We start from the raw sequence: 27,966 nt of genomic DNA on the forward strand, positions 1-27,966 counted from the left end.
GTTCCAAGGAGTGATTCTCCATCATTTCTTCTGCGTTTATTAGCTGGCATTCCACTGAAGGATAAGCTTTCCCTTCTCCCTCATTGATTTGTTTTTTTTCATTATTTATTTATAATGAGTCTGTTCAGACTCATGGGTTCCTGTTTTATTTGATGGGCTGTAATCTGATACTCTCATGACTTATTTTGATGTTCAGATCTAAACCGGGCCATTGGGAGCCCTTTCAATAAGCGGGCTTCTGTGTTATGTGACGTGTTTGCATCATTCTTGATTTCCTTACTTTCTGGCGTAAGTTATCCCAGCGGCATTTTGTACTTGCCCTGCCCCAGCCCTGGATCAGCCACTTTTCCAAGGCCCCCTGTTTCCTTTTAGTGGAGGCTGGTATGTAGACACCAAAATCTGATCACTCGGTGTGCCCACTGCTACTGCTTGTCATGTGTGTACACACATCTGTAACTATTTCTACATCTATCTGTGTATGTGTATTTTTAAAAACCCATGAGGTCAAGCCAATACTTGTAATCCTGGTCCAGGACCTCAGGGTTCTTCCTAGCCTTTCCTCTTTCCAGGTTTTAAATCCCTTCAGACAGTGAGAAATCTGACTACCACGGATTCGCATCATGCTTAACATGTTTGTTTATTCGCTCGATGTGCCAACCTCCTAAGCACTCCGGAGCGGCCCCCTCCTCCCTCTCAGATGCCTCTGCAGGGCACCCCTCAGGTTCACTGTCCTCCTTCCTCAGATGCCGGCATCCTCCAGCTGGGAGGTGAGGGGAGGGAACAGGAAGAGAAGGGAAGATGGGAAAACCCCTGTTCCCTTTTGATTTCATTTCTGTTTGGGCTGAAAATTTAATGCAGGCAATTTGAGGAGCGTACCCAAGATTTATATTGTTGTAGCAATTTCTTTGCCAGCAGCTTAATTCATGCCCTCCTCTCATTGAGCCCAGAGTGACAGTCACTCCATCTTTCCTTTCCCATCACCTCTTGTTTCTCATCGTCCCCTCTGTCTTTGGTTTCCATGGTCTCTGCCTTTCCTTCTTCCCTCATTCCTTCCCTCTTTCTCATCAATTTCAGGATTCGGAGTAGGGATGGCAACCATTTCAATCCTTTTCTCTCTCCATAGCCCTGTTTAGATTCTTATCTCCTACTCTGTTTCAGGGCTGCAGACCTGGAAATATGTAACGTCAGTGATCGTGCCCCACAAATAGGAACCAATAATAGAGCAAAGCTAGAGGTCACAAATGTACAGGCGGGTTGTTATTCGGGGAATTAAGCTTCTGTAACATAGAGTATTATACTTATCTTCCCTGGACAGATATAACAAGCTGATAGAGGATCTGGACTGGGTGGGAAAGTAGCACATAAAGTATAAGAACTAGGTGCATGATCCTCTGTGTATACAACCTTGTCCTTTATGGGCGAGGCCTTCACTGCTGGCTGACTGCCTGGGTAAAGTGGGTGTGGCCTGAAGGCAAGATACCTAGAAACTCCTCCCCCGCTGCCTCTTGTTCCCCTCTGGGGCCCTCGGCCTCTTGGCCTTCTCTTCTTCCAGGGCTCCACTCCTTTCCTTCCCCGTCGAAGCCTCCCCTGCCCAAGGCTCCATAGCCTCTGATAATAGGGCAGCCAATTAATCTGCTAAGCAGAGCCAATAACAGGGTAGTAAGTGCTTCTGAATAAAAAGGCCATGTTTCCCAGCTGCTACAGGAGCACACACTGCTTAGCTCAAAGAAAGGGCGTAGGGGCTGCAATCATGAGGTTCAGGGGCCGTGGGGTGGCAGGGACAGGTGGGCAGGAGGGTCCTCAGGACACAGCCTGGGGCTGCTCCAGGGCCAGCTGTGTGTGTGCGTGAAATCACCGGGTGTGAGAAAAGGAGTGGAATGGAGCGTGTCCACACGAGAACGCCAGCAGCAGCCTCGGAGGTATTCTTGGAGTTTTCAAAGAGGCAGAGGATCTCCGGACACCAAGGCCTCTCGGTTTGAAATCGTCCTCTGCTCTGGACAGGGTGAGAGTTTAATTTCCTGTGACACGTCTACTGGATTTGTACATTGAGGAATCAATTAGTGTAATTGGGGCAATCAGAGACGTGAAACAGAGGGATCATTTACTGAGAACAAATGTCTGGAATTGTCTATTTTGCCAGTGGAATTTCTCACAGTTGGTACAAGAGAATACTCCAAATTAAATCATTCAGGCTGAATGAGACTTTATTTTTCTCCTTCTTCTTCTTCTTAAAAATGTTAGAAGAGACACAGCCTGGCGGAGATCTCCTCCCCTCCCATCAGACAGATTGTTGCTCAGAAGGATCCTTTAGATGGGCATTTTACCTGAAAAAAACAGAGCAAAGGCAGATGAGAAACTCCAGGTGTGCATGTTTGGCATGAATATCTTTGCCCAAAAGATCCTAAAATGGTTGTCTGCCGTGTTAAGACCGTGTGGGATGAGATCATATGGGACCAGGTGGCCTCAGAGGCTCAGGATAGGGAGTTTCTAGGATGTAAAAAGCTTCAGAGAACATTGCTCCCACCCTAACAGAGAGAGAAAAGCTTGGATAATCTACAGAATTACAGTCTTCCCTGAGCCCGTCAGAGGGCTGAGGCCACAGGGCAGTGGACTTTTAGCTGAATTCCAAAAAGGGATGAGCCCTCCCAGAAGAGGGCCACCGTTGCAGCTTTGGCAGATGCAGGAGAGAAAAGCAGTTGCCATGCAAGCCAAGGTCTTAACAGACTCTTGCAGGCCAGTGTGGCTTGAGTGTGTCTGGAGCCCCAGGCCTCCACCAGGTGCTCCTGAGAAATAGTGGGGTAACTCAGGAGACCACAGGACACCCACGGGCAGCACAGGAGAGCAGGTGGTGCCTGTGACGGTGGGGCTGGGGGGTGGCCCCAGACTCTCCCCTGTGTGAAGCCAAAACAGACCCTCTCCCCTTCAGACCTCAGGCAAAATCCCTTCTCCAGAGGGGGAGTAGTGGCAAACTCCCTCTTGCCCTGGGGAGGGTAGGAAACCTTCCAGCCCCAGGACACAGGCAGAGACCCAGCGCTGCTTCAGGAAAGGGGGAGGCACAACCCCTGCACTCCTAGGGATGGCGGGAAGCCATTTGGGGCCAATAACTGCCTTATGCCAATAAAAAGCAGAGGTCTGCTACCACTGGGGGAGGAGCAAGGGAATCTCACTCAGCACCAAGTACAGAGACAAGGCAGGTTTTGCTGCTGCAGAGAAGAGGGGAAAAATGATGGAAAAAAAAAATCCCACCTTTGAGGTCCAGGAGCAAAGCCTGCCTAAGACTGAAGCTGGAGCAGGACAAAAGAGAAGCTCTGCTCCTACCTTGTAACAAGGAAGAGCATAGGACTGCTGGGAGGGGGCAAGAGCGTGGAGAAAGACCCCGATTGAGGCACAGGCGCAAAAGGATGGCTGGAAGCTGAGTGGCAGTCAGGAACACAGAACAACCCTCTGGCACCTGAGCTCCGGGTGACAGCAGCCTACCTCTGGAATAATCTGAAGGCTGTGCGCACCAGTGGTAACAACAAAACCCAGATGCAGGTCAACTCCTGACTAGATTGACTCAGCCCCCGTCCCCAGCCCTGTGCTAACAGCTTCACAGAAGCAGAAGCATGTCCATTTCCAGGCACAAATTATTTCAGTCTCTACTGCTCTTCTATATATAGTGTCTGGCATTCAATTAAAAATTACAATACACACCGTAAGAAAAAAACAGCAACAAAGCATTGTCAATAGACAAAGCAATCAACAGAACCATACTTAGAGATGACCTGGATATTGGAACTATCAGATGGACTTTGAAATAACTATGCTTAATATGTTAAAGGATCTAGTAGGAAAAGTGGACACCGTTCATGGGCAGATAGGGGATTTCAGCAGAGAGATGGCGACTGTAAGAAAGAGCCCAGTGAATGCTAGAAATTTTTTAAAACTTTCATGGCAATGAGGAATTTCTTCAACAGGCTCAAGAGTAGACTGGACACAGCTGAGGAAAGAATCAAAGAACTTGAAGGCATGTCGGTAGAAATGATCAAAATTGAAACAAAAAATAGAAAAAGAGTGATGAAAGAAAAACAGAAAAGAGCAGTCAAGGGCTGTGGAACAAAATCAGTTAGTCTAACATGCGCGTAACTGGAGACCCAGAAGCAGATGTCTTCGGGAAGAAGAATTTGGCAAGCTGGCATATTCCTGAGAAAAGCGTGTGGTTACAAAAATGCCCACAAGTAGCTACTGCTTTCTTCCCTAGCTTCTAATTTAGCTGAAGAAGTTCCTCTAATATCCCTCCACCTCCTTCTTGTTTATCTTCTACACCCAGTTATTTGGGGGAAGAAATATGTGATTTCTCCCTGTAATCCCCCTCAGTATTCTGTCTGCCATTCAGCGTGGAGTGGAGTGGCTGTCAAGTTAGCTGGAGTAGCTGAAAAGGTATGAGGAAGATTCAGCAGCCTGCCTTTTACTCTTAGCCGTAACTTAAACTTGATTTGACTCAAATACAACACACGGATCCTGATTTTAAAGAGGTGGTCAGTTGCAGTTTGTCTCTGTCCATAGTTTTAGTTAACAACAAGTAGCTCCCAGAATTTGCACCCCTCCCCCCTTCTGATTTGAGCAATAACAAGTCTGCTTAAAGAAAAAGAAAGTATGAAATGTAGTATTTATCCATGAAACGCTCTTTTTGAAATACTGGAAGTGGTCTCCTGCATAGACTGGTTATGCCTCTGATAAGACAGTTGTACAAGCTCCTTTGGGTACATATGCCCTAAACTTGTTTTCAGGCTTTCAGCGACTTCAGCTGCTGGATGTGGCCATCCACGCATCTGCTGAGGCCAGTTGCTGGAGAAAACTTGCTGCAGTGGGTGTGGATGTTTGTACGTTCCTGGAATCCAGATGCTTCTTGGAAGAAAGAGGAGGGCACTTGATGAGAATGGCCGAGAGCATAGTTTCTAAAATCTGAGCTCATGGGTTTAGAATTTAAACTCAGACACGTTTAAACTCACGTTGCCATTGTTAATGGACTTGCACCCCTGGCTGTGTGCAGACTGCCCTGAAAAGCCCTCTGCGAAGCTTTCCTGACCCCTTAACCAAGCAGCTCCTTTCTCCTCTGTGCTACTTTCAGTCTTATACCTGCATTTTGGGCATTTTTCACGTGATTTCGCATTTATTTTTATGCATCTCCTTTCTGTCCTAAACTGAGTTCTTCGAGGGTCAGGGTTTGTGTTTTAGGCATCCTTAGCATAGTGCCAGGCACAGATAGCTTCTCAGTAAATGTTTGCTGAAGCGGATTAAGTGCTTGCTCGGCGTGAGGTAACTGTAGTTGGGACAAGAGTTTGTCATAGCTGTGCCCCTGTGTGATTTTGCTCTGCACTAGATTCCTGGGTCTTCTTGCACACCTGTCATAGCTGTGCCACATGGGCTTGTTCTGTGGCCCTGGTGAGGGTGCTGGATTCAGATCATCACAGTAATGGACTTGGAAGTAACTTAGTGTGACTGTGTTGGAAACAAATCAAAAATAAAGTGAGAAAAATCAAGTCATAAAGAAGAAAGAGATCTTTGAACCAGGATCCGAGGTGGAAGCTAAGTAAAACTATTAGAGATACAGATCTATTGATATTTAGACAGTTCCTTGCCTTCTGCCAGAGTTCAGCTTTGGGAGGGGGGTATGTGACCCAGGGAGGGAAGCAGAGGGGCTTCCTAGGGACCAGGGCAGCGAGTAAAATCCTGGGGACCACCTACAGCGGTCGTGACCAGACCCACACGGATGGTTATGGTGACTGAGCAGCCCCTCTAAGCTGCCTGGTAATCACAAAGGGAACCTGTGCTTTCAGCAGCTGATGAAAAGAAACATACTAGTTCCTCGGGTTAAAAAAAAGCCCCAAACTCTTTCCTCCTGGGGCATCCAGGTTGGTTCTATATGTAGCTATGACCTAGAAAGGCTGTGTGACCTGAGCCAATCATTTGACTTCTCTGGGCCTTGGTTTCCTCAGCATTCAGGGATCTCCAATAACCCTTTGGACGCCAGCATCCTCTGGGCAGACTGTGTGTCTAGAATCCCTGTGGATTGAGATCCTGACTCTGGCTCCAAAGAGCAGGGCCAGCCACCCCTGGGGTGTTAGCAGCAAACATTAGCATTTTCCTTGTAGACTGGCCACTTCCCCAGCTTTGAGGCATTCAGGAGCAGCGACTGCTCCTGGAAAGTGACTGCACCCCCCGGCAGCGCTGAAAGCCCCGCAGTCAGCACACGCACGCTCGAAGCCCCAGCCGACTGCCCTGCAGTGAGCAGACTGTGATTCCCACAGTGATACGCCCATCCCGGATTCCCACGTGACCACAGGGTGCCTGCGCTCAGCGCCCGGAACCTTCCAGACAAGGCGCTGCTGGGTGTGAAGAGGGGATTGTAGATCGCAGCGCTGGGGAAGGAGTGGCTCCCTCAGGTGCAGACCCTTCCCCGGGGTAGAGTCATGACACAAAGCTGGAGAGAGTGGCTCCAGGTGCCCCGAGCGGGTCACCTGACAAAGGCTTTTCTGCAAGTTTGTGTTTTGCAGAATGATTTGAGGGGAACTGGCATACTTCAGCCCCGAGCTCCTCCCCCTCCCTCAGATTCCTGCAGTCAAAGACCTGCTGTCTTGCCTTAAACCACTTTCTCCCTTTCTGTTATCAAAACGGGCTCTGACCTAGCCTTTATCTGATAAACTCTCATTCACACTGGGGTGTAGATTATTCACACAGCTTTGGACCCTACGTTTTCATGGTGTCCAAAATCTGCAGGAGGAAGAAATCTAACGGAGATTTTCAGGCATTGGCAAGAGGAAATATTACAACGGGCTCTCCCATACCCCACCTCCCATCCCCTCCACATACACCCACCCTGGCAAGGCTGGCCGTGCTGACGGGCAAAGATTTGGCCAACCGTACTCTGTGTGTTTGGGGCGCAGGGTGGGTCTGATCTAAATAGGAAGTAGGTAAAGTTCCCTTCAAGCCTACTCTGGGCTGTTGTCTGACACCCAAGGCACCTGTTATATTTGCCCCGTCCAAGGCCCCGACGTAAAGAGGGTCTTATACACGTTCCATTCTCCCATCACGAGGCACCTGTGTCGCGTTATGGCAGTAATCACTCAGTACTTTCCAGTGCTGGTTTTAGCAAAGCAATAGGACTGATCTGTTAATGGGTTAATGCACTAGCACTCCCAGGCAGAATATTTGTGTTTTAATTGGAATCTCCTGAAAATGATGCCCTGATACAAAGGGAGAGTGGGGGTTTCAGGACCCCATGGTGGGGCTGCAGAGATATTTGAAGATGGTGAGCCAGGGACCCCTCCATTCACACCATCAGGAGCCAACCCCTCCATCTTGGTGATGAGGGTCTTTCTTATCAGCCAGAGCCCACGGTGGCCCTGGGGCACCCCCTGAAAGGGGACATGGGAGAACAGAGTTGACCAGCAGAGGAGACAGGAAGGAGGAGACAGGAAGAGGGGAGATTGCTGGTGGGGAAGGAGAGGGGTGGAGATCACTGACCGATGAAAATCATTCTCTGTGTGCAGCCAAGATCTACTTCTCCATTGGAACTGAAAGCTAGTTCCATCGTGTAGTCAGTTATTTGTGTTCTGAGTAGCTCTCTTTGAAGGCAGCTTTTGCCAGAAAGTTTCAAGACATCTAAGTGCAAGGGTCAGAAGGGTCCAAAGCAGGAGGGGACCAGTGAGGCTTGCGCTGGCTGCTTTCTTTAGAGCCCGGGCGGCTGGAACTTTAACTACCCAGTGAGAGTTCTGCTTTTGTGGACTTGATGGTTGGCCCTGGAAAATGTTTGTTTTTCTTCCCCTAAAATTTAACTGTCAGACAAGCTTTGGTCACAGGCTGGCTCTGCCCTGCGCCTATGTCAACACCACGTGGGGTCTCCCCTTCGGGCCCTTCGCACGGCCCCTCGCGGTCAGAGACCTCGGTCCAGCCACCTGGACCAGCAGGACGCATGGGCCCTCTAACCCCACCATTCCTGCCTCTCTGCTCTTCACAGAATGGGCTGAACGGCTTGCATCTGGCCTCTAAAGAAGGCCACGTGAAGATGGTGGTCGAACTTCTGCACAAAGAGATCATCCTGGAAACGACAACCAAGGTACGTCTCTTGCGAGGGCGGGGGCGGGAGGTTTCCATCAAAATTCACATATTGTCCCAAACCCTAAAGACATAGAAACCAGCCCTTCCTGACAGAAACCCAAGCCTGCTTCTGAACTTCTCTCATCCTTGCAGTCAGTTCCTAGTCCTGTGAGCCCCTGAAGTCACCCGAAAAACACAGGACCCCATTTCCACAAGGATTCAGGGGGCCTTTATCCTGATCACTCGACTGTAAATCTAAAAATAACACCCTTTGCCCAGTGGCTTCATGCTTTCCCAAGCTAAGAGGTCCACAGGCAGGTGCCTTGGGTCCAAATCCTCGCTGAGTTGTTTCATACTCTGTGACCTGAAGCAAGTTACTCATCCAGTGAGAAGCCTCAGTTTACTCATCTTTAAAATGGAGATTATAATATGTAGTTGCAGGATTGGTATGAAAATCAAATGTGGTAGTGAATATATAATGCCTATATAGGAAGAAATCAATAAATATTGGTGACTGTGTCGTTCATGAGGGCTGTGGAAGAGCCCACATCCCTCTCATTCATCCTTCTCCAGCGAGTCTTCCTTGCTCAGCCCCAAACCCATTTCCTCTCCTTACTGGGTCCCTTGAACAGTGAAGAGTGTTCTCTTTACTCCAAGCATTTGTGTGATGTCACACCTCTCACAGCAGGACGTTTCTCCCCAAAGCAGTAGATTATAAACACCAGTGACTTAAGTCCAGAAACTGCAGTCATGAAATTGACGCATCTACATGTTGCAAAATCAGTTTCATTTCTTATGCATCTTATTTGTTTACTAAGCAACAAGCAGCCAGTATTTAAAAACAAACAAAATTAAACCAAAAAAATCACCTCTGTTTACTGTGTCAAGTACTGTTTCCTCTTCTCCCCCCTCCTTTGTTACATCCCATGGTTTTCTTCCTGGGCTGCTCCCGGCAGCCTCTTATTTTCCATTTGCTGTTTATTCAACGTGGTCTCATGCACAGCCCCGATTTCAGTTCCACGCAGCAAACGTTTTACTGCCTCGCGAGCAGAGAACCAGAAGAGCAACAGGTAGAGAACAGATATAATTTATGGTTATGAAGTGAACTACCAAAATATTATGAAGGTAGACTCATCTCTCGAGGTAAAATTCTGTAATTTTCATGTCATTTCCCAAAGGTGAAGAGATCTCACGGATGAAATAGACTGACTTGCTCTTTCTGAATGTGTACAGGGCATTTTTTTTCTAACCCCATGACAAATACCAATTGTTTCCACCCGGCTTCTTCTGTGGATGAAAGGGAGGTGGTTATTTCTCATCTGATGCCGTCAGCTGCCTGGCCGCGAGCATGGTGCCATCTGACCGGCTGTGGTGGCCAGAGGGCTGTCCTCCCCCTGGCATCCCCACAAGAGCTGCAGAAACACTACGCTTCAGCACGTTTTACTCTCTCCGAATTTCCCCCTTGGATCGGTATTTTGCAAGCGAACGCTTGGTGTGTCTCTGTTATTTATAGAAATTGTATAAGCCAGCGTGGTTTCTGAGGGCCCAACAGAGGGAGGAAAAAAAGGGTGAAGCTGAAACCGTGGGCAAAGCAAGAGTCACAACAGATTGGGGAATTGTAATGGGTCTCGCAAGCAGGAGCGAGATTAAAAAAAGAAAAGACTAAAAAGCCAAAACCAATATAGGTTCCTAAACTGTGCTTAGAAAATTTAAAAGCGTGAAACAAATGTATTCTTTGCCTCCCCCTGCACCCCCCAGAGGCCAGCTCAGCATCCAAGCTGGTGGGGATCAGAGCCGCGTCAGCCCACCCCTCCCCAGCCCGGGCACTCACTCAGCACCCACTGCGGCCACCCACCCTGCCATGAGCTCTGGGACTCCCTGGAAATGGAGAAATTGGGTCTTTGTGGATCCAAATATAGCTAAGTAATGTTTCCTGCTTCTTTGAGGGCACGTTCCTTCATGCTGAGGGAGAGGCAGAAAAAACCCCATCTCCCTGTGACTCCGGACCTGAGGCTGGGGGTCTTCTTGAGCCTTGCGGCATGTGCATGTGTGTGTGGAGGGGGGCATGCATTCCTCACCAGGGCTGCTCTCAGCCCAGGTTCTGAAGATGTCACGGGCCGAGTCCCACAGCCAGGCCTCCACATCTCTCCCTGGCCAGCTTCCCTCCGCGTGGGTTTATACGGGGTGAGTCCTGTCGTCGTGGGATTTCAGGCAGGAAGGGGCAGACGGAAAGAAATGTTCGGAATTCCCTTCTTGAGCTGGCCCAGTGCCTGACACACACGTGCTCAGCGTGTGGTGAATGGATGAATGGACACGGCACGCCTCCTTCTAGGTGGGGAGGCGTGGAGGTCTGAGTCCTGATTCCTAGAGAAGGTTCTGGTGCCAGCAGCCCTGTTCCTCTTGGTACAGCGAGTGAGTCGGACCCAGGTGCCAAGGTGTCTAAGTGGAGGCTCTTCAGACTTCGAAGAAAAAAAGATTACTTAGCATCTATATACTCATTTCTGGCACTTGTTCTCTGATGGATATTTGAGGAAGGACCCTTCTGCTTATCAAATGGGACTTAAGGAGAAATCAGAAAGACACATTTGGGAGGTAACGAGAGGACCCTCCTGCCTGAGACAGGCCGCGCTTTAGAGACAGAAACATGAGCCCTGGGGCGCCGCCGGGTGGCCCTGTGATGCCCAGACCCTGTGATGCTCAGACCCCCTGGGGGAGGTGCTTGGCTCCCAGTGGCCAGTGGCCCCAGTGCACAGACTAGATTTGAAGTCCCTGTTTGGTGGGTTTCCTGAGATGGATTGGCAAGTGTTCATGTAGTTTAGTTAAAAGCTATATGCCGTCTGAACTAGAAAACGTGAGGTCGTGTGAGATCTGTGCTCCGTAAGTAGCAGAGGGACAGATGGGTCCAGCTGTGGTCCCTGTTTGATGGACGTTGTCAAGTGGGCCTGCCCTGCCTGCCCCTCCCGGAGCAGGGATGCCCGTGGGGTCACGTGGGGGAAGAGGGACTTGGGAGGGAGGCAGGAAGGAGCCTGGCAGGGAGGCGCATCCCGGAAACGGAAGCCGCCTGCTGGACCTGAGCCCGCCCGTCCAGGAAGTGCTGTTAAGTGCCCAGGATGGATGCAGATAAGAAACCTCACACGTCCCCGCCTCTACCGCCACCTTCAGAGCCTGCCTGGCCTCTTAGTCTCTGTTACCAGTTCTCAGCTTTTGAAAAGTTTACCTTAAAACAGCTGTGAATCTCATTTGCTTCTAGCGTTTCTTCTCTCCTCTCTGACTTGGTGAACTCTGACTCACTGTATTTTACTTATTCACGTTCTTCCTTTGTGTTTTCCTCTGCCAGGTTCTATTCTATTTATTTTTCCACACTTAGTTTCATATTTTTCTTTTCTTCTGAGTACATTATATAGTTCCTTTTACTAACCCCCCTCCCCAACTCCTTTACCTATTTCTGCCCTTCCCGCTTCTATCTGATGCTTGACTACCCCTCACCCCGTGCCCCCTTTGGTCCAGCCTTTGGCCGGTGCATGTTGCTATAATGGCACGAGGAAGCTGGGCCCGCGGGATCTGTGGCCTCCTTTTCCCTGGAGCTCGGGGCCTCCGCCCCGTCCTGCAGGGCCACAGCCTGGGAGGAGCCGGACGTCCAAGGAACCAGCTTGCCTGGCAGCCCTTCCACAGGTGTCCTGGGGAATTCTGACTGCCCGTCGGCCGATGTTGGGACGCCGAGCCCAAGTGCAGCAGATCCGTGCTGAGAAGTTGGCTTTCTTGTTCTGGGGCATTCTTTTTTCAGGAGAACGGGAAGAACTTCCCTCCCTGGGCTGCCAGGGCTGTTCACGATGTCTGATGGGTCAGGCACACAAGTGTGTGCGGTCCGCCCCTTGGGGCCATAAAGGAAGCCCGCTGCCTCCCCGCAGACGACACCCTTATCCCGCACCTGTGACAGCCCTGTACCTGTGACGGGCCCCTGGGAACCTCCTGTCTTCCCTCCCCGTGTTTCAGAAGGGGAACACGGCGCTGCACATTGCCGCCCTGGCGGGTCAGGACCAGGTGGTGCGGGAGCTCGTCAACTATGGCGCCAACGTCAACGCCCAGTCACAGGTGATGCTCAGGGCCCCAGGCCGTGGGGCTGCCCGTCCCCTTCACCCGGGTGGACGCGCTGTGTGGCTGAGTCCAAATGTATTCAAATGTCTGCAAGCACCTTCTTGCTTTTTCCTGCTTCACAGTGGACATTCTAAGCATGATGGGGTGGGTCACTGTGGACCCCGTCTCTGTTCCTTTAGCAGAATAATATATTTAGTTGTGGCTCATCTGTGTATGGGGGGGACGTGAGGGGGGATGAGGAAGGGAGTGAAATTAGCGGGGGTGGGTGTGCAGAAGAGGCTGACCATTCTGGGAGGGGCAGAAGCAGACTTCTGGAGAGGATCACCCCACCTGGTGGCCTTTTGCAGTAACCCCGCTATGCCATTGCAGTGTCCGTGTGTTTTTATAGCTGGAGACACAGGTGGGGACGTTGCCACAAGGGCTGGGTGGAAACAGGATGCAGGGAGAGCTGTCCGCGAGTTTGGAGGATTTTGCATCGGTTTTAGCATCTGTCACTAACGTGGGTGAATTCCAATGGCTTTTTCTCTTGGCTTACAGAAAGGCTTTACACCCCTGTACATGGCAGCACAAGAGAATCACTTGGAGGTGGTTAAGTTTTTGCTGGAAAACGGAGCTAATCAGAATGTAGCCACAGAGGTAAGTACCTTGGGGACACGGCCTCACGGCTGAATGTCTCGGGGGGAGGGCACGGTCCCAGGGGAGTGTGTTCCTGGGACATGGCTTGGGATGCATCCTCTGCCATGATCAACGTCCTGGGTGCTGTCGGACCCTGCAGGGGGTAAGAGACAAAGTTATGGCCGTTCAGGGATGCCCAGACACGTGCCAGAGAAATGACAGCGGGGGTGAGCCTGTCATTCCCACTGTGACAAACACTGGAGACCGGGCTGGGGTTGGGGGCGTGTGTGCACGTGTGTGTGTGTGTGTGTGCACGTGTGCGCTCATGTGTGGGTGACAGGTCTGCCTCGGACCTTCATGAGGAAGGCTCTTGCCGGGAACCCACGTACACTCTTGGACAAGTCACTCGACCCTGAGTTTTGTCCCTGGTGAAATGATGAAATTGGACTAGGTGGAACCAAAGCTTCTCTTGACTCTTAGCATCAGATGACATCTGCTTTGCCAGTTCAGGGGGCCCTGTGCCCCTAGTACACACCAAGGAGATTAATAACAGTAGCTCACAATTGAAACCTCGGTGCCTGGTGTGGTTTCCAGCGTTTGGTAGACGTTCAGTAATACTTGTGAAATGAATGAAGGAACGATGGTCGGCCGTCAGTTCACGGCACTGTCCTGACACCGGGTGACGGGGTGAGAGAGAGGCAAAGAGACAGGGCAGTAAAAGGTCTCATCAACACTCAGACTAGGAGCATGTCATAAAGGAAACGTTAAATTACGCGCCAGAGGGAAATTACTGGAGGTGCTGTGAGACGGCAGGGAACGAAAGCAGGGCCAAGAGCGGCGTCAGGGAGGAGGTGGCATCTAAGCCCAGCTTGCAGGCTGTGGAGGAGGGAGGTCCTCTCGGGCAGAGGGCAAGAGCCCTGAGCTCGAAAGCACGTGTCCTGCCCTGAGGACCGAGCGGTCAGGACGGTCAGAGCAAATGGTCTCTCCTCTCCTCTCCCCCCGGTCAGGATGGCTTCACCCCTCTGGCCGTGGCCCTGCAGCAGGGCCACGAGAACGTGGTGGCGCACCTCATCAACTACGGAACAAAGGGGAAGGTGCGCCTCCCTGCCCTGCACATCGCGGCCCGCAACGATGACACGCGGACGGCCGCGGTGCTGCTGCAGAACGACCCCAACCCCGACGTGCTTTCCAAGGTGAGGCGGCCGGCGGGGCCGGGATCATGCCGGGGCCCGGACCGGGGGCCCTCGGGGTCTCCACCGGTTCCCGGCAGTTACTCGGAACCAGCCCAGACCACAGAAGCCCCGGCGTGCACCCCAAGCGCCCGCCCCGCTGTGCCCGCCGTTCCACCAGCCAGCCGAGCGCCACAGGGGACGCCCCCCTTTAAATCCCTGGGCAACGCCGAAGGACGTGTGCTCGATGTGGCTCCAGGTCACCCAGAACAGCGTCCAAGCGGGGCAGGAGGGGCCTCTGGCCAGAGGAGGACTTTGCAATCCATCCCCCCCACCCAGGTGGTGTTCTAGAAGTTTATTCCAGCTCTTTCCCCAGCTTTCCCCCGGTTGGAGGGAGGGAGGGAAGGGTCCCCACATGGAGATGGGACCGGGGAGGGGCCTCCCAGGGGCCTGGACAGCCCGCCGTCTGCACACGCTGTCCGATGTTTTCACTACCTGTAAGTTTAGACTTAACGTCTAAACTTAACGTCTCCCTCCCGCTGGGAATGAACTTGCGCTGAGTCAGTCACACAGGCCCCTGCCCCACGGTCACGGGGTTCCGCCTGGAAAACCGCTGCCTGGATCGTTAGGCGTGGTCGGGGGTTAGGAACAGAAGGATGACAAGGGACCCACCGAGGGTCAAAGGGCCACCCTGGCCACCCAGCTGGCCACCCAGCGGCCACCACACCCCTATAGGGGCTGAAACCGTCCCGAGGATTAAGGTCATGGACCCCATAACACTTCTCACTCATTCATTAAAATCTCTTCAGAAGTAACCGTTCAGAGGAACGGGCCCTGCCTGCAGGGTGGGAGGCGACCCTGGTCCACGGTTTGTCCACATGAACCACGGAGACTGGGTGTCCCCAGAGGTAGCACCTCACTTTTGGATGTAACTTGCCGTGGGACATCTCTTGACCCCTTCCGTCCGAATCTGCCTGCCGTGTGAGGTCGGCTGGTCCTGCCGGCTTTTCAGACCCCCAGGCTGATCCTCAGGTAGAAATGCCAGTATGTGGCCTGTGACACCTTGTCCCCCTCTGTTGTGTGCCAGACGGGATTCACCCCCCTCCACATCGCAGCTCATTACGAGAACCTCAACGTGGCCCAGCTGCTCCTCAACCGGGGAGCCAGTGTCAACTTCACACCCCAGGTGAGGCCCTTTGGTGAGGCCACCCGTGCGTGCAGGGACTGGGGGAACCCAGTGCCCCCCTCTCGTGGCACCAAGGACATCCCCGCACTGCAGACATGCCTGCGGGCGAGACAGCCCTGGATGGGTTTCTAAGAAATTGCAGCCTGTGTTTTTGATTCTGGGGGACCTGGGCTCAGCCAGCTTGCTGTGATGAACCAAGAGGCTGGCGTGTCCTTAGAGGCTTTGAAATCTTTCTCAGGCGAGAAGAGTCCTAACAGTGGGCTCAGAGTGGCCGCTTGCCTTGGGCTGGGGCAGGGCCACAGGGGAGCAGGGCGCAGAGCAGCTGCCTCCCAGACAAGGATGCACGCCCTGACCAGTCCCTTCCTCCCCTCCAGAACGGCATCACGCCGCTCCACATCGCTTCCCGCAGGGGAAACGTGATCATGGTGCGGCTTCTGCTGGACCGCGGCGCCCAGATAGAAACAAGGACCAAGGTGGGTGCCAACAAGCTGCCCGGCAAGGCCAGGGGAGGGAGTGCTGCCTGCCAGGGCCCCACCCAGGTAGTGGGCTCCCCATGACCAGCTAGGGAAGAACAGCCCACAGGGGCAGCTGGAGACCAGACTGCTGCACCGAGCTGGCCCTTAAGGAAGCCTTCTCGTGCCTCTCCGGCTGGAATGATGCCACAGGTGCCTCCTCTCCAGCGACCTCTGATGGGTGCCTCTGGGGCTTTCTCTTTTTGACTGTCTTTTAAAGGATGAATTGACACCTCTCCACTGTGCAGCTCGGAATGGGCACCTGCGAATCTCAGAGATCCTGCTGGACCACGGGGCGCCCATCCAAGCCAAAACCAAGGTGCGAGCTTCCTTTCTGCGAGGAACATCTCTTAGGCAGGGCTCCAGGTCAGGCCGACCCGGGACGAATCCCATTTCTGAGAAACAGAGATGTTAATTCTACTAACTCAGCCAGTGTGTGTGGCGTTGACCCCAATGTCTGTCACACAGGAGGCACTCAGCTCTAATTATTATCTAGATCAAGGTTGGCACCCTTTCTCTCTAAAGGGCCAGATAGTAAATATTTTTAGGCTTTGCAGGCCCTGGTCAATGTCACAACAATTCAAGTCTACCACTGTTGTGGGGCAGCAGCCGTGGATAATGTGCAAACTAGCAGCCCTGTTCTAATAAAACTTTATTGCCAAGCACAGACAGCAGGCTGGATTTGACCCAAGGGCTGTCATTTGTCTGTACAGCTCTAGATCAGGCCTCATCTCTTTTACCCTGGCTCCAGAAAAGACAGGAACTAAGCACTTGGGGAGTCTTCAGAGCCTGGGCCGGACTGGATGATGTTGAAAAGAAAACAAAACGGTTCTTCTCAAGGTCCTTTCGGGGCCAGAGCAAAAGCCCGGCCCTCAGTTCTAATATGAGGTCTTGAGTCTTACTGGGGCTAAAGCTGTCAGACTACGTGTTGTTGCCTACACCGCCTCCAGGCCCGCTGCCTCGTTCTTGGGGTGAATTTAGAAGGTGGTCAGAACAGAGCAAGGCAGAAACCAGACCCACCCATGGTCACTCCCGAGGTTTTCTGTGCGCAGCTCCCTGTCATAAGATTCTACACCATAAAAGCAATTTATTCCCTGACCGAGGGTCATGTGAGTGTTCAATGGAGCTCTCTGAAATCTGGGTCATGTTCACGGCCCAGGCTGTCGTGTGTGTGTGTGTGTGTGTACATTTCCCCTTTTTATAAGGACAGCAGTCATATTGGATTAAGGTCTACACCAGTGACCTCATCTTAACTAACTACATCTGCAATGATCCTATTTCCAAATGAGGCCACATCACGAGGTCCTGGACTTTAGGACTTCAACATGTGAATTTTGAGGGACACAGTTCAATTCAGACACTAACAATAGCCATCATGCAGCTTGATTGTGTTTCTCCCTCGCTGAAAATCCTTCTTTCTGTTGTCTCTTGCTAAAACCTAACGTCCCAGTTTCCTCGCTCTGGGGCTTTCATGATGCAGCTCCCGCCTGCCCCTGGAGTCCAGCTCTACGCCCGTGGCCTCCCGCATGTTTACCTGCATGGAGTTCCCTGGGTCCCAGGGCGGCTCCCTCTGTGGCACTGCACATGCCATTCCCTTCTCGGGGATGCTCTTCCTGTGTCTTCTCCCCGGCGAGGTCCTAGCTCAGGGATCACCTCCCCGGGAAGCCTTCTCTCCCCATGTCCCCCCGACCCCATCATGACTCCACCCTCCCCTGCTCCTCTGTGCTTTATCACGCCTCCCTGACGTCACCACACGGAGTGGCAACAATGTATCTCTTTCCCCATCTTTAACCTACTAGTCTGCCAGCTTCCTTGGCCTGGAATTCTGTCTGTTCTGTTTCCCCAGAGCTGATCCCATACCTGGTGCACTTTGATCACTTAATATTTGCTGAATTAATGTCTGAATGAATGAGTGAGTGAGTCTTCTCTGTCTTTAGTGTTTTGAAATAAATTGCTGTTTAAGAAACAGTGAGGATCCTTAACAGTTTCTTGAAGTGACGTGCACTTGTCAGGGACAAAGGACGGAGGGTTTTAGATCCAAATTCCATTTTAGCATCATTCGTTCGTTCAAGACCACATTGATTAAGGACCACTGTGTGTGTTTCATGCGTGCGTGGGGCGTGTAAGAGATACTAGGCACAGTCACTGATCTTAAGAAGCTTCTAAGGAAGGAGAGAAGATACATACACCTGAAAAGTTAATTATGAAAACAATTCGGCAAGTATGTAAGTACGGTCCGAGTGAGGGGTGCAGATGAGAAAAGCCCACAGGAATCAAAGGTGGCCAGGGGAGGCTTCGTGGAAGAGGTGGGCCTGGCTAGAGCTGGCCTGGAGGATTTGGCGGGGTGAGAAGAAGGTTTGCAATCAGAGACCAGCAGGAACGCGGAGGCCGGAATGAACCAGGCTCACCCGGGAGCCACGTGGAAGCCCTGTGCAGGGAGGAGGTGGGAAGTGAGGTTGGAATCATTGCCTGCCTTGAATTTCCGTGTTCGTTTCCTTTGCGACTGGTTGTTTTCCCTCTTCACCAGAATGGCTTGTCCCCAATCCACATGGCGGCTCAGGGGGACCACCTCGACTGTGTCCGACTCCTACTGCAATACAATGCAGAGATAGACGACATCACGCTGGACCACCTGACCCCGCTCCACGTGGCCGCCCACTGCGGCCACCACAGGGTGGCCAAGGTCCTTTTGGATAAAGGGGCCAAACCAAACTCCAGAGCCCTGGTGAGTGGGAGGCTATCGGAGAAGGTGCCAGAGGGGCTGGGGCCAGAGCTGCATGGCTGAGGCCCCCAGGGAGGTACCCACTGGTGCCTGGAGCTGCCCTGGAGATTCAGGGCGGGGACAGTGTCGGGGTGGGAGGGGGGTGCTGAGGCCCGTGGGGCGTGGCAGTGCACAGGCGGATGTGACCTTACTCCCTGCCGCATCCCACACATAATGACCGAGCCCCCGTAACAGGCTGAGGTCCGGGTGGGTTTGGGCCCAGGACACCTGACTCACAAGCAGTGCGTGCGGTAGGTATGCGGGAGGTCCCTCCCGTCCGTGCCCAGAGCTGAGGGATGGTGATTTCTAGCGACTGCCTGGGTTTTTGATCTGCTTTGGGGGTGAGTGAAATGGGCTCAGCTAAGCATCCTTCCTCTGCAGAGGGGCTCACGGTGGTCATGGTGCTTGAGCAGAGGTGAGTTCAGGCCTAAAGCAAGTTCCCTCCGGGGACTGTGGTTCCTTTCGCTCGCCCCAGGCCGGGGGCTCCCAGGGAAGTTGCTGGCGGGGCCGGAGCGCTGCACGGAGCCTGCCCACACCCCCCATCTCCCCTCTGCCCATTCCCAGAGGAGGAGAATTCGGAAGGCCGGACAGCCTCCAGGCCGCAAGGATGGCTCGTTCATTCATTTATTCATTCATTTGTTCAGAAAGCTTTCACCGAGCAGTCCCCACTTGCCAGGCTCTGCCTGGGGTAGTTGGGGTTTCTCAACCTCAGCACTACTGACATTTGGGGCCCGATATTCTTTGTTGTGGGGAGACTGACCCGTGAATAGATGTTTAGCAGCGCCCCTGGCCTCCGCCCACTAGGCGCTAATAGCACTCCTCCCCTCGTTGTGACAATCAAAAACGTCTCTAGACATCGCCAAGTGTCCCCGGGGTGGGGGATAGGTGGTGAGACAAAATCCCCTCCCCTCACATTGAGAACCACTGCCCTAGGGGATAAAGCACTGAAAACACAAGCAGGCAGACAAAACCCAGCAAACAAACAGAAATCCCTGCCCTGGTGGGGTTTACATCCTAGCGTATCATGTTCGAGCAGGGCTGAGGTACAGAAATCCATTTGACTAGAAACGCACGGCGGTTTCAGGGCACGTGCTGTGCTTCACAGCAGTTCTCTTTATTGTAAATTTCCCCTTAAGGAAACTTTAAACGGCAGGCTCTTTCAGTGCGTCCAAAAATATGACTTAATTTGGAAAAAGGGTTTACAGACAACGTATCCAGGACCTCGCCTGGTGCAGTGAGAGCCGCCCGCCTCTTCCGTGATTCACAGTGATTGACGTTTAGGCTGGGCAGGGGCTGCCTTTTCATCAGCAGGGTGGTCTGGGTGTTCCTTGGGCTTGAGTGTGAGCCCCTGCTTGCCTGTCTCCCTTTGTGTGGGGCTGCAGAATGGCTTTACCCCCTTACACATCGCCTGCAAGAAGAACCATATCCGCGTCATGGAGTTGCTGCTGAAGACCGGGGCCTCCATCGATGCTGTCACTGAGGTAGGAGAAACTCCGCAGGCGAGTGGACGGTCTCCACAAGTCTTCTTCCATAGCCATCTTGAGAGTTGTTCTTTGTGGCTGCGTGTGTGTGTGTGTGCGTGTGTGCGTGTGTGTGGCTGTGTGTGCTAGTCTAGAACTCTCAGAGGAATACATCAGGGGTCGCTAAGACCGGGAGCTGGTGTCAGATCTCAGGGAGCTGTCCAAGGTCAGATGCAAAATGTTTTGAGTTGTACATGTGGGTGGAATCACCCTGCAGTGTTTTTTTCCCCCCTCCGGCCATTTTCCTGGAAGCAGACCCATTTCATAGAACTCCCTTTCCTTGGAAGATTGTTCTGGAGCCCCTAGAGGCAGGAAAGGTTAAGATCCATCTGGCTGTGTCTCTGGAGGAGCGGGAAAGGCTCCCCCCGTCTCACTCCTGTCTGGTCTGTTCCAGTCCGGCCTGACACCTCTCCACGTGGCCTCCTTCATGGGGCACCTGCCCATCGTGAAGAGCCTGGTGCAGCGGGAAGCATCGCCCAACGTCTCCAATGTGGTGAGTCCGTGGGGAGAGCAGGCCCTTCCTGTGGACGGAGGGCTCAGAGGCGAGCGTTTGCCAGCGATCCCAAGCTCTCCTCTCGAGGACAGAGGTAGAATTCTCAGAATAGCAGGGGCCTCGGACTTGGGGAGGAAGACTGTTTGTACTGACGCTTTCCCAGTTAAACGTGTCACCCATCTGTAAGTCTTGGGGGTTTTATTTTGGACGATCATTTGGGAACTTCAGTGAGTGTTATCTGGGAATACATGTATGTTTTTAAACATTCCTTAGCTCTGGGGTTTACTTTTAAGTGTATCTTACACACACACACACACACACACACACACACACACACACCGGGCATCAGCAGACTAAAGGCTGAAGTTGCTTGCTGGGGCAACTCCACCTCTTGGATGAATGCCCGCCAAGCTACTCCAGGCTGGCACTGCGGAGCTCTGTGTGTGCCCTTTTGGAAACCCAGCAGGTGTTAACACTTCCATAATTTTGTTATCTTACAGAAAGTGGAGACCCCGCTACACATGGCAGCCAGAGCAGGGCACATGGAAGTGGCCAAATATTTGCTCCAGAACAAAGCCAAAGTCAATGCCAAGGCCAAGGTGAGTTCTGGAGATGGGAGGGATCCCAGACAGAAGCGATTCAAGCACAGGAGGAGCCATCCTCCCTGATCGGAGACCAGGCTGCAGGGCTCGTGGCGCCGGGATTCCTTGTCACACCTGCTTGGTTCTGCTTTGCAAGGGTTCTGAGAAGGCCAGAGACGTGTTGGCATCAACAAAAGGCCAAGAAACAGTATTGGGGCGGGGGGCTGAAAGGTTGCGTGTGGGTTACAGTCACAGTATCAGTAGAGAAGCAACTTTTTGAAGAAAGGGTTGCCGGTGAAAATCAAGATGCCCCCGCGATGTAAAAGGCATCTCTGAGGGACTGAGTGAGCAAAGGGTAAGAAGACCTGATGAGTTTGCAGTCTGGCTTTGGCCAGGATCAGGCTTTCCTACCACACAGACCACAGAGCCTCTGTTTAGTGTCAGGACTGTGGTTTGGGTTTGAGCCACGTGAGGGAGGCCCCCAGCTGGGCCCAGTAACACAGAGACCCTGCCCACTGACCCCCTCAGCTTCCGGAGGAAACTGGAAGGGGCAGGGGGTGGGAGCTGGGATGAAAAGTCATCTTTCCCCAGGTCTGACCCTCCCATCACCCCTGGCTTAGAGAAAACCAGGGTAGCCTTCAGACAGAAAGACAAGTGGACGCTTAGACAGGACTCAGGAGACAGTACGGTTCACCTCATTTGATTGCCCTTCGCTTTAGTATGCTTTGCAGATAATGTGTTTTTTAGAATTTGAAGTTTTGTGGTAACCCCGCGTTGTCAGGTGGATAGCATTTTTCTAGCAGTAAAGTATTTTTTAATTAAGGTAAGTGTATTTTTTAGACATAATCCTATTGCACACATAATGGAGTGTAATGGCATGTAAATAACTTTTATATGCACAGGGAAACCAAAAAGATTCATGTGACTCGCTTTACCGTGTTACCCAATTTATTGCGGTGGTCTGGAGCTGAGCCCACAGTGTCTCCGAGGTCTGCCTGTAAGAGCAACCACAATGTATAGTTTGTGCCAAACGTGGTGTGAAACATCTTATACACGCTGCCTGCTTGATCCTAACCATAGCCCTATGAGGTCAATACCATTATTCCCATTTTACAGATGGGAAGGCTGAGCCTTTGGGCAATCAAGTAAGAGTAACAACTAACTTGAAAGGTTGTTATAAGGATTAAATAATATAAAACATATTCGTTCCCATAACTCAGAGATTTGAATCTCAGCTCTTCCTCTTACTAGCTGTGTGGCCTTGAGAAAGTCACTTAACCTCTCTGGGCCTCACCTGCCTTCTTTATAAAATGAAGAGTTGGGTTAGGTAACCTTAGCGTTCCCTGTTCTTTGTTTTTGCTTTGGGTTCCAGGATGACCAGACCCCACTTCACTGTGCAGCTCGCATTGGCCACACAAACATGGTGAAGCTCCTGCTAGAAAATAACGCCAACCCCAACCTGGCCACCACTGCCGGGCACACCCCCCTGCACATCGCGGCCCGAGAGGGCCACGTGGAAACGGCCCTGGCCCTTCTGGAAAAGGAGGCGTCCCAGGCGTGCATGACCAAGGTACAGCATTCCTCCTCCTGTTCTCCAGAGCGGCAGACTGGTCCCAGCTGGGCCTGGGGCAGGGGAGGGCGTTCCCACCTGGTCCTCTGTATCGCCTCGACTGTGCTGAGGGCTGCTGGGAGGAATGGACCCACAGGACTGGCCGCCACCTGTGAGCCGGATGTGTCCCGTCCTTCCCCAGGAAGGTGAACTGTAGTTTCTCATCCAGCCACCAGCCCTCGTCTGTTTATCATGGAATGGCTTAGGATCTGCTCTGGCCAGACCAGACAGGCTCTGGGATGCGAGAAGGCTGGCGGCCCAGCCCCTGCCCTCAGCCAGCTGGCTGTCAAATAACAGCACCAGTGGTTTTGACTCCGTCGCGAGGGGGGCAGGTGGCAGCCCCCTGGGCTCTGGGAGTCTCAGCGGGATCACACCTTCTGTGCCCTTTATTCTACTGGCGTCTCCACGCCAGTCGGGGTGGGACATCTCCTTCGCCGCGGGCCCTTTCTCCAGGGAGGATGGCGGGCCTCCCCACGGTTCCGACGGCCTGTGTTTCTCCTCAGAAAGGATTTACCCCTCTCCACGTGGCGGCCAAGTACGGGAAGGTGCGCGTGGCACAGCTGCTGCTGGAGCATGGCGCGCGCCCAGACGCCGCCGGGAAGGTGAGCTTGACCTTCCCTCCCGCCGGGGTGCAGCCGGGGCAGAGGGGCAGCTGCGCCCGGGTGGTCGTCTCTGCCTGAGCCCACTGCGTCCCCCTTGCGAATGGGCAGCCGTCCAGGAAGAATGGCCTCTGGGAAGACAGATCTTTCTGACAGAGGCCTTGCCCTTCTAGAAAGACCCGGTGGCCCCTCTGAGCGAGGGTGCTGCACTGCCCCATCAGCCCCTAGGACCCCCAGGAATGAGGAGGTGACCCCCCAGGACTGAGGAGGTGACCCCCCCAGGACTGAGGCGGTGACCCCAGGAATGAGGCGGTGACCCCCAGGACTGAGGAGGTGACCCCCAGGACTGAGGAGGTGACCCCCAGGACTGAGGAGGAGGTGATCCCCCCAGGACTGAGGCGATGACCCCAGGACTGAGGCGGTGACCTCCAGGACTGAGGAGGTGACCCCCCGGGAATGAGGAGGTGGCCCAGGTCCAGCTGCTTGTGTTCTTTAGTGACTTCAGCTCAAGACTGGCTCTGAAATGGTGTCAAGCAGATTTCCTGTGTAACAGGAAAGTGAATACGGATCCCCACGTGGTGCTGCCTGGAGCCACAGGCATGGCCAGTGGGACGTCCCCTGAGTGAAGGCTGTCCCCTGTCCATCTCCCCGCAGAGTGGCCTGACGCCCCTGCACGTCGCCGTGCACCACAACCACCTGGACGTCGTCAAGCTGCTGCTGCCCCGGGGCGGCTCCCCGCACAGCCTGGCCTGGGTAAGCCTCCTGGTCCCCACCGCGTCCTCACCCTGTCCCCACCCCGGGACAGCAGGCGGCCGCCACCCCTCAGGGAGGGCCGTGCAGAAGCAGCCCGATTACCTGCAGTGCGACGGCTGCTGACTGGGGACCGGAGCGGGCCGGGAACTGGGGAGCACTTCTCAGCCACAGGTCACTTCGCAGACGTGGAGCTCGTTTCACACAACTAATGTGTACCCCAAACTGGCGTCAGAGGTCAGCATGTACAGCGTGTTCGTGGATTCCGGGACCAGGGGCACACTTGGAGAATATTCAGGGCTGGGGGTGAACTCACCAGAACCTTGGAGCGAGGAACCTGTCTTGAACGCGAATAGTCTCCCCCAGATCTGTTTCTCTCTGGAGTTCCGGCTCTGAGATGGCGCCGTTTCTGTACATACGTTACGCGTTGAGGTGTGGCCGGCGTGCACCCTCACACCAGCCCCTGAGATGCTCAGAGCCATGGGTGCATCGCCCCCGAGGGACCCTGAGTGTAGGGAGTGGATGGGGCTTATGTAGGAGTGGACTGAGGGGGCGCTGTACGAGGTACAGGGATAAAGCTGGATGCGAGGATCATTTTGGGGGGACAGGCCGTCCCCTGTGGGATGAGAAGGTGTGCAGGGTCTGTGAGGGGAGGGGGGGCCGAGGGGGCTGGTGGCCCCGCAGATGAGGGGCGAGGAGAGGGGGCAGGGCTCGGGTGCAAAGGACAGTCGCGGTCCCTGAGCTCACCACAGTGCTCAGCCCTGCGGCAGGAGGGAGCCACGGGTGGGTCAGAGTGTGATTCCAGCCGACACCTGCTGACTTCCGTGGGGACGCAGGGAAAGTCAGGGCCGGGCTTCAGCTTGTCTTCCCCTCTCAGAATGGATGCTCATCTGAATTTTACAGCCTCACTTTCCTGCAGACACAGCGTCTCCCAGACACCCCGTCTCCCTGGGCTCTGGTCCCGCGCTGTTGTAGCAGAGCCCACATCACTGTGTAGACAGCGCGCAGCCCTGCTGGGACGTGACTTACTCCTGCTTCTAAAAATAAAACGCTGGACTCCCCTCCTCCTCGCACGGCTCCTTATATAAAAGAAATCAGAGCCAGGCTCATGGTATTTAAAGGGAGCTTTATCCAAGCACAAACCCTGCACAGATGGGTTTTGTTTCCATGGCAAAAAATAGTTTCCAAAGCAGTCTGGCAATTTTGTAGAATTTCGCATGCAAGTCTCTCTGCACCCAAACCAAACCCACCCCTTTCTAATTTTGATGCTAATGTTGTTTTAATGTTTAGGCAGATCTCTCTCTAGGGTGTGCATTCCTTTGGACGAGCTCATTTCCTTGGGAAAGAGGAGCCTTTTACTGGCTCACACCGTTCCGGAATCTTTCCCCCGACTCTCCTGCCTCCCTGCCCCTCGTCCCTGTCACCTACAGAAGGTCATTCATTCCCTGTAGTCCCAGCTTGGAGAAAGCTCACAGGGGTTGGTCCCTGATCTGAGACTGACGGTTGTTCTTGTATCTTGGTTTTAACTGGGGGTCACCTGGCAGCCTGACCTGGACGGGATGCCGTTCTCCCAGTGCAGACATCCTCCATTGCCCAAGTGGCCTGGACTCCTGATTATACGAACGTGAATAAGTACTCAAGTTCCTGTCCTTTGTTCAGTAAAAGAGGTCCTAATAATCCTCGCTTGCATGCGGGGAATGGAAGGCAAGCTGCAGTCAGGCACCCTAGGTGAGCAACGGCCTCACCCCATTTCATCCTGACTTGGGAGCTCGTTACGCATGCAGAATCTGGGGCCCCCCAGTCAGAATCTGCACTTTACCGAGATCCCAAGTGATTCCATACACATTCAAGTTTGAGAAGCACGGCTCCAGCTAGAAGACCTGGGCTCTGGAGTCGGAAGATTCTCTGATAATCAGAGAGAAGGATCTCCATTTGGGGATGACTGCAAATGTCAGGCCTGATCCACGGAACCGCACCTCTTTTCTTTGCTCCCTCTTGATACAGTACAAACCTCGTTTTGTTTAATGGATTTTATTACAGTCAAAATGCCAGTCTTGTCAGGGCAACACAACCTACAGAGAATTGAATGTTTTCTCATAACATAATCAAATTTAAAAGGCAGAACAGTAGGATGAATCATCTTACATAATTACTCAGAGAGAAGGATTTTTATGATTCAATTTAATTCTTTGGGTAAATGACAACTTTCCTGTCCGCAAAATCTACTTTGCAGACAGGCGGATCTCACCCTGTCCCCCAGTGCTTTAAACTGGGATTTTACTGTATTGGTCAGCCCCTTTTTTTCTGTTTCTCTTCCCTGATCAGTGGATCCTGGCAGAATCAGAAATGTCGATTTCCACAATAAGGCAGTGGCGGGCAAAGGAGGTTCAGTTCTGTGGGATGGCCAGAAGGATGCTGGCCGTGGCAGGAGACCATATGCCTTATGCCATCTGCTCTGGGACTGGGTGGGCATATGCTTAGAAAGTCCTGGGTCCTGCTCGGAGGTCCTCAGGCCTGGCATCCCCCTTAGCCCTGAATGCTTTGTGGCCAACAACATCAGCCTTACCCAGACGCTTGTTGGAAATGCAGAGTCCAGGGCCTCCCTATACCGTCTGAGTCAGAATCTGCATTTTACGGAGATTCCAAGTGGAATCTTGGCTCCAGTTGAAAGAACCTGGAATCTGGAGTCACAAGACCAGACTTGGGTTCTCTGTTGTTTCACTTACTATGTGACACTAGAAAAGGCATTTAGCCTGTCCGAGAACTGGCTTCTTTATCCACAAAGCAGGGTAATAATAAAAATGCCTGTCTTACTTGCTGTACATGGGTTGCAGTGAAGCTCGAAAAGGATAATGTAGGTGGAAGTGGTTTCCAACAGTGATGATCAAAGTAGGCTGCCTGCAGTGGGGTATGGAGTTTGCTCCCATGCACTGCTTCCTTCATTGAGAAAGTCTTCCTCCCAAGACAAAGGGGAAAGGAAAGCCAGCTGAATAGAGGGTGCACAGTGACGTAGCTGATTTACTGTGGGACCAATCTCCTCGTCTCATAACGGACTTAACAGATTTGTGAACCAGGGCACTGCAAAACCATACAAAGGATTATTAATTTTCTATCTCAATTTTGGAAAGCACCTTCACATATATTATCATATTTGATCCATTCAACAACTTTAAGAACAAGGTAGATGTTACCATCCACTTTCAATGGCTTAAAAAATACAAAAGGAAGTCTAGTTGACGATCTTGCCCCTAGTCACATGGCCGGTTAAAGTGGACCAAGGACTGACTCCACACCCCCAGGTCCCTTGCTGGGGACATGTACTCTTAACGCCACCTGCCTGAAGCCACCAGGCCCAGGGGGAGCTCTTGGCCCAACGTCACGAGGAGAGAAAGGCTCTGTTCCTTTTCCTCTATGAACTGTCTTTGGGGGGCATGTTTCTTACTGCAGGAAAGAGGGCATGGAAGCCTTTCATCTACTTGTGTGCCTAGCTTGCTGGGTGTTCTGTAGGCCTGCCGCCTGGTTGAATCCTAGCATCTGCTGGGGACAGAGCACCTTGTGCACAGAAGATAGATGGAGAGAACGGGTAGGGCATTTGCTGGCTCTGGGAGCCTCTCCAAACCAAATGGACTCGGTTGGTTGGTTTGTTTACTGAAGTGGCCCTCCCGGGTGACACCAGCCCTGAACCAGGCCTCCTGGCCCCTCCTCAGAGGATCTAAAACGTAAGGCATGCGCTAAGCTTGTCAACTCAGCACTCCTGGAACCAGGCTCCGGCGGCCCCTTCTCTTTCAGAACGGCTACACCCCTCTGCACATCGCTGCCAAGCAGAACCAGATGGAGGTGGCCCGCAGCCTGCTGCAGTACGGGGGCTCGGCGAACGCAGAGTCCGTGCAAGGCGTGACCCCCCTCCACCTGGCGGCCCAGGAGGGTCACGCGGACATGGTGGCTCTCCTGCTCTCCAAACAGGCCAACGGCAACCTGGGCAACAAGGTAAACACGC

General features: G+C 52.9%; 1 protein-coding gene across 5 annotated transcripts in view; it reads left to right on the plus strand.

The window, feature by feature from the left end:
* The window catches only part of ANK1 (ankyrin 1), a 205,423-nt gene that overhangs the window by 126,608 nt on the left and 50,849 nt on the right, over positions 1-27,966 (plus strand). For all 5 annotated transcript variants that reach the window (XM_082444308.1, XM_082444307.1, XM_082444304.1 and 2 more), the window contains exons 3-17: positions 8,000-8,098; positions 12,073-12,171; positions 12,712-12,810; positions 13,797-13,982; positions 15,046-15,144; positions 15,519-15,617; positions 15,877-15,975; positions 18,184-18,381; positions 19,800-19,898; positions 20,332-20,430; positions 20,931-21,029; positions 22,384-22,581; positions 23,124-23,222; positions 23,874-23,972; positions 27,759-27,956. In XM_082444308.1, coding sequence (XP_082300434.1) covers positions 8,000-8,098; positions 12,073-12,171; positions 12,712-12,810; positions 13,797-13,982; positions 15,046-15,144; positions 15,519-15,617; positions 15,877-15,975; positions 18,184-18,381; positions 19,800-19,898; positions 20,332-20,430; positions 20,931-21,029; positions 22,384-22,581; positions 23,124-23,222; positions 23,874-23,972; positions 27,759-27,956 — 1,869 coding nt within the window. The remainder of the gene's footprint in view (positions 1-7,999; positions 8,099-12,072; positions 12,172-12,711; positions 12,811-13,796; positions 13,983-15,045; positions 15,145-15,518; positions 15,618-15,876; positions 15,976-18,183; positions 18,382-19,799; positions 19,899-20,331; positions 20,431-20,930; positions 21,030-22,383; positions 22,582-23,123; positions 23,223-23,873; positions 23,973-27,758; positions 27,957-27,966) is intronic.

Source organism: Balaenoptera physalus, assembly GCF_965194825.1.
Source record: "Balaenoptera physalus genome assembly, chromosome: 21".
NCBI classification, from domain to species: domain Eukaryota; kingdom Metazoa; phylum Chordata; class Mammalia; order Artiodactyla; family Balaenopteridae; genus Balaenoptera; species Balaenoptera physalus.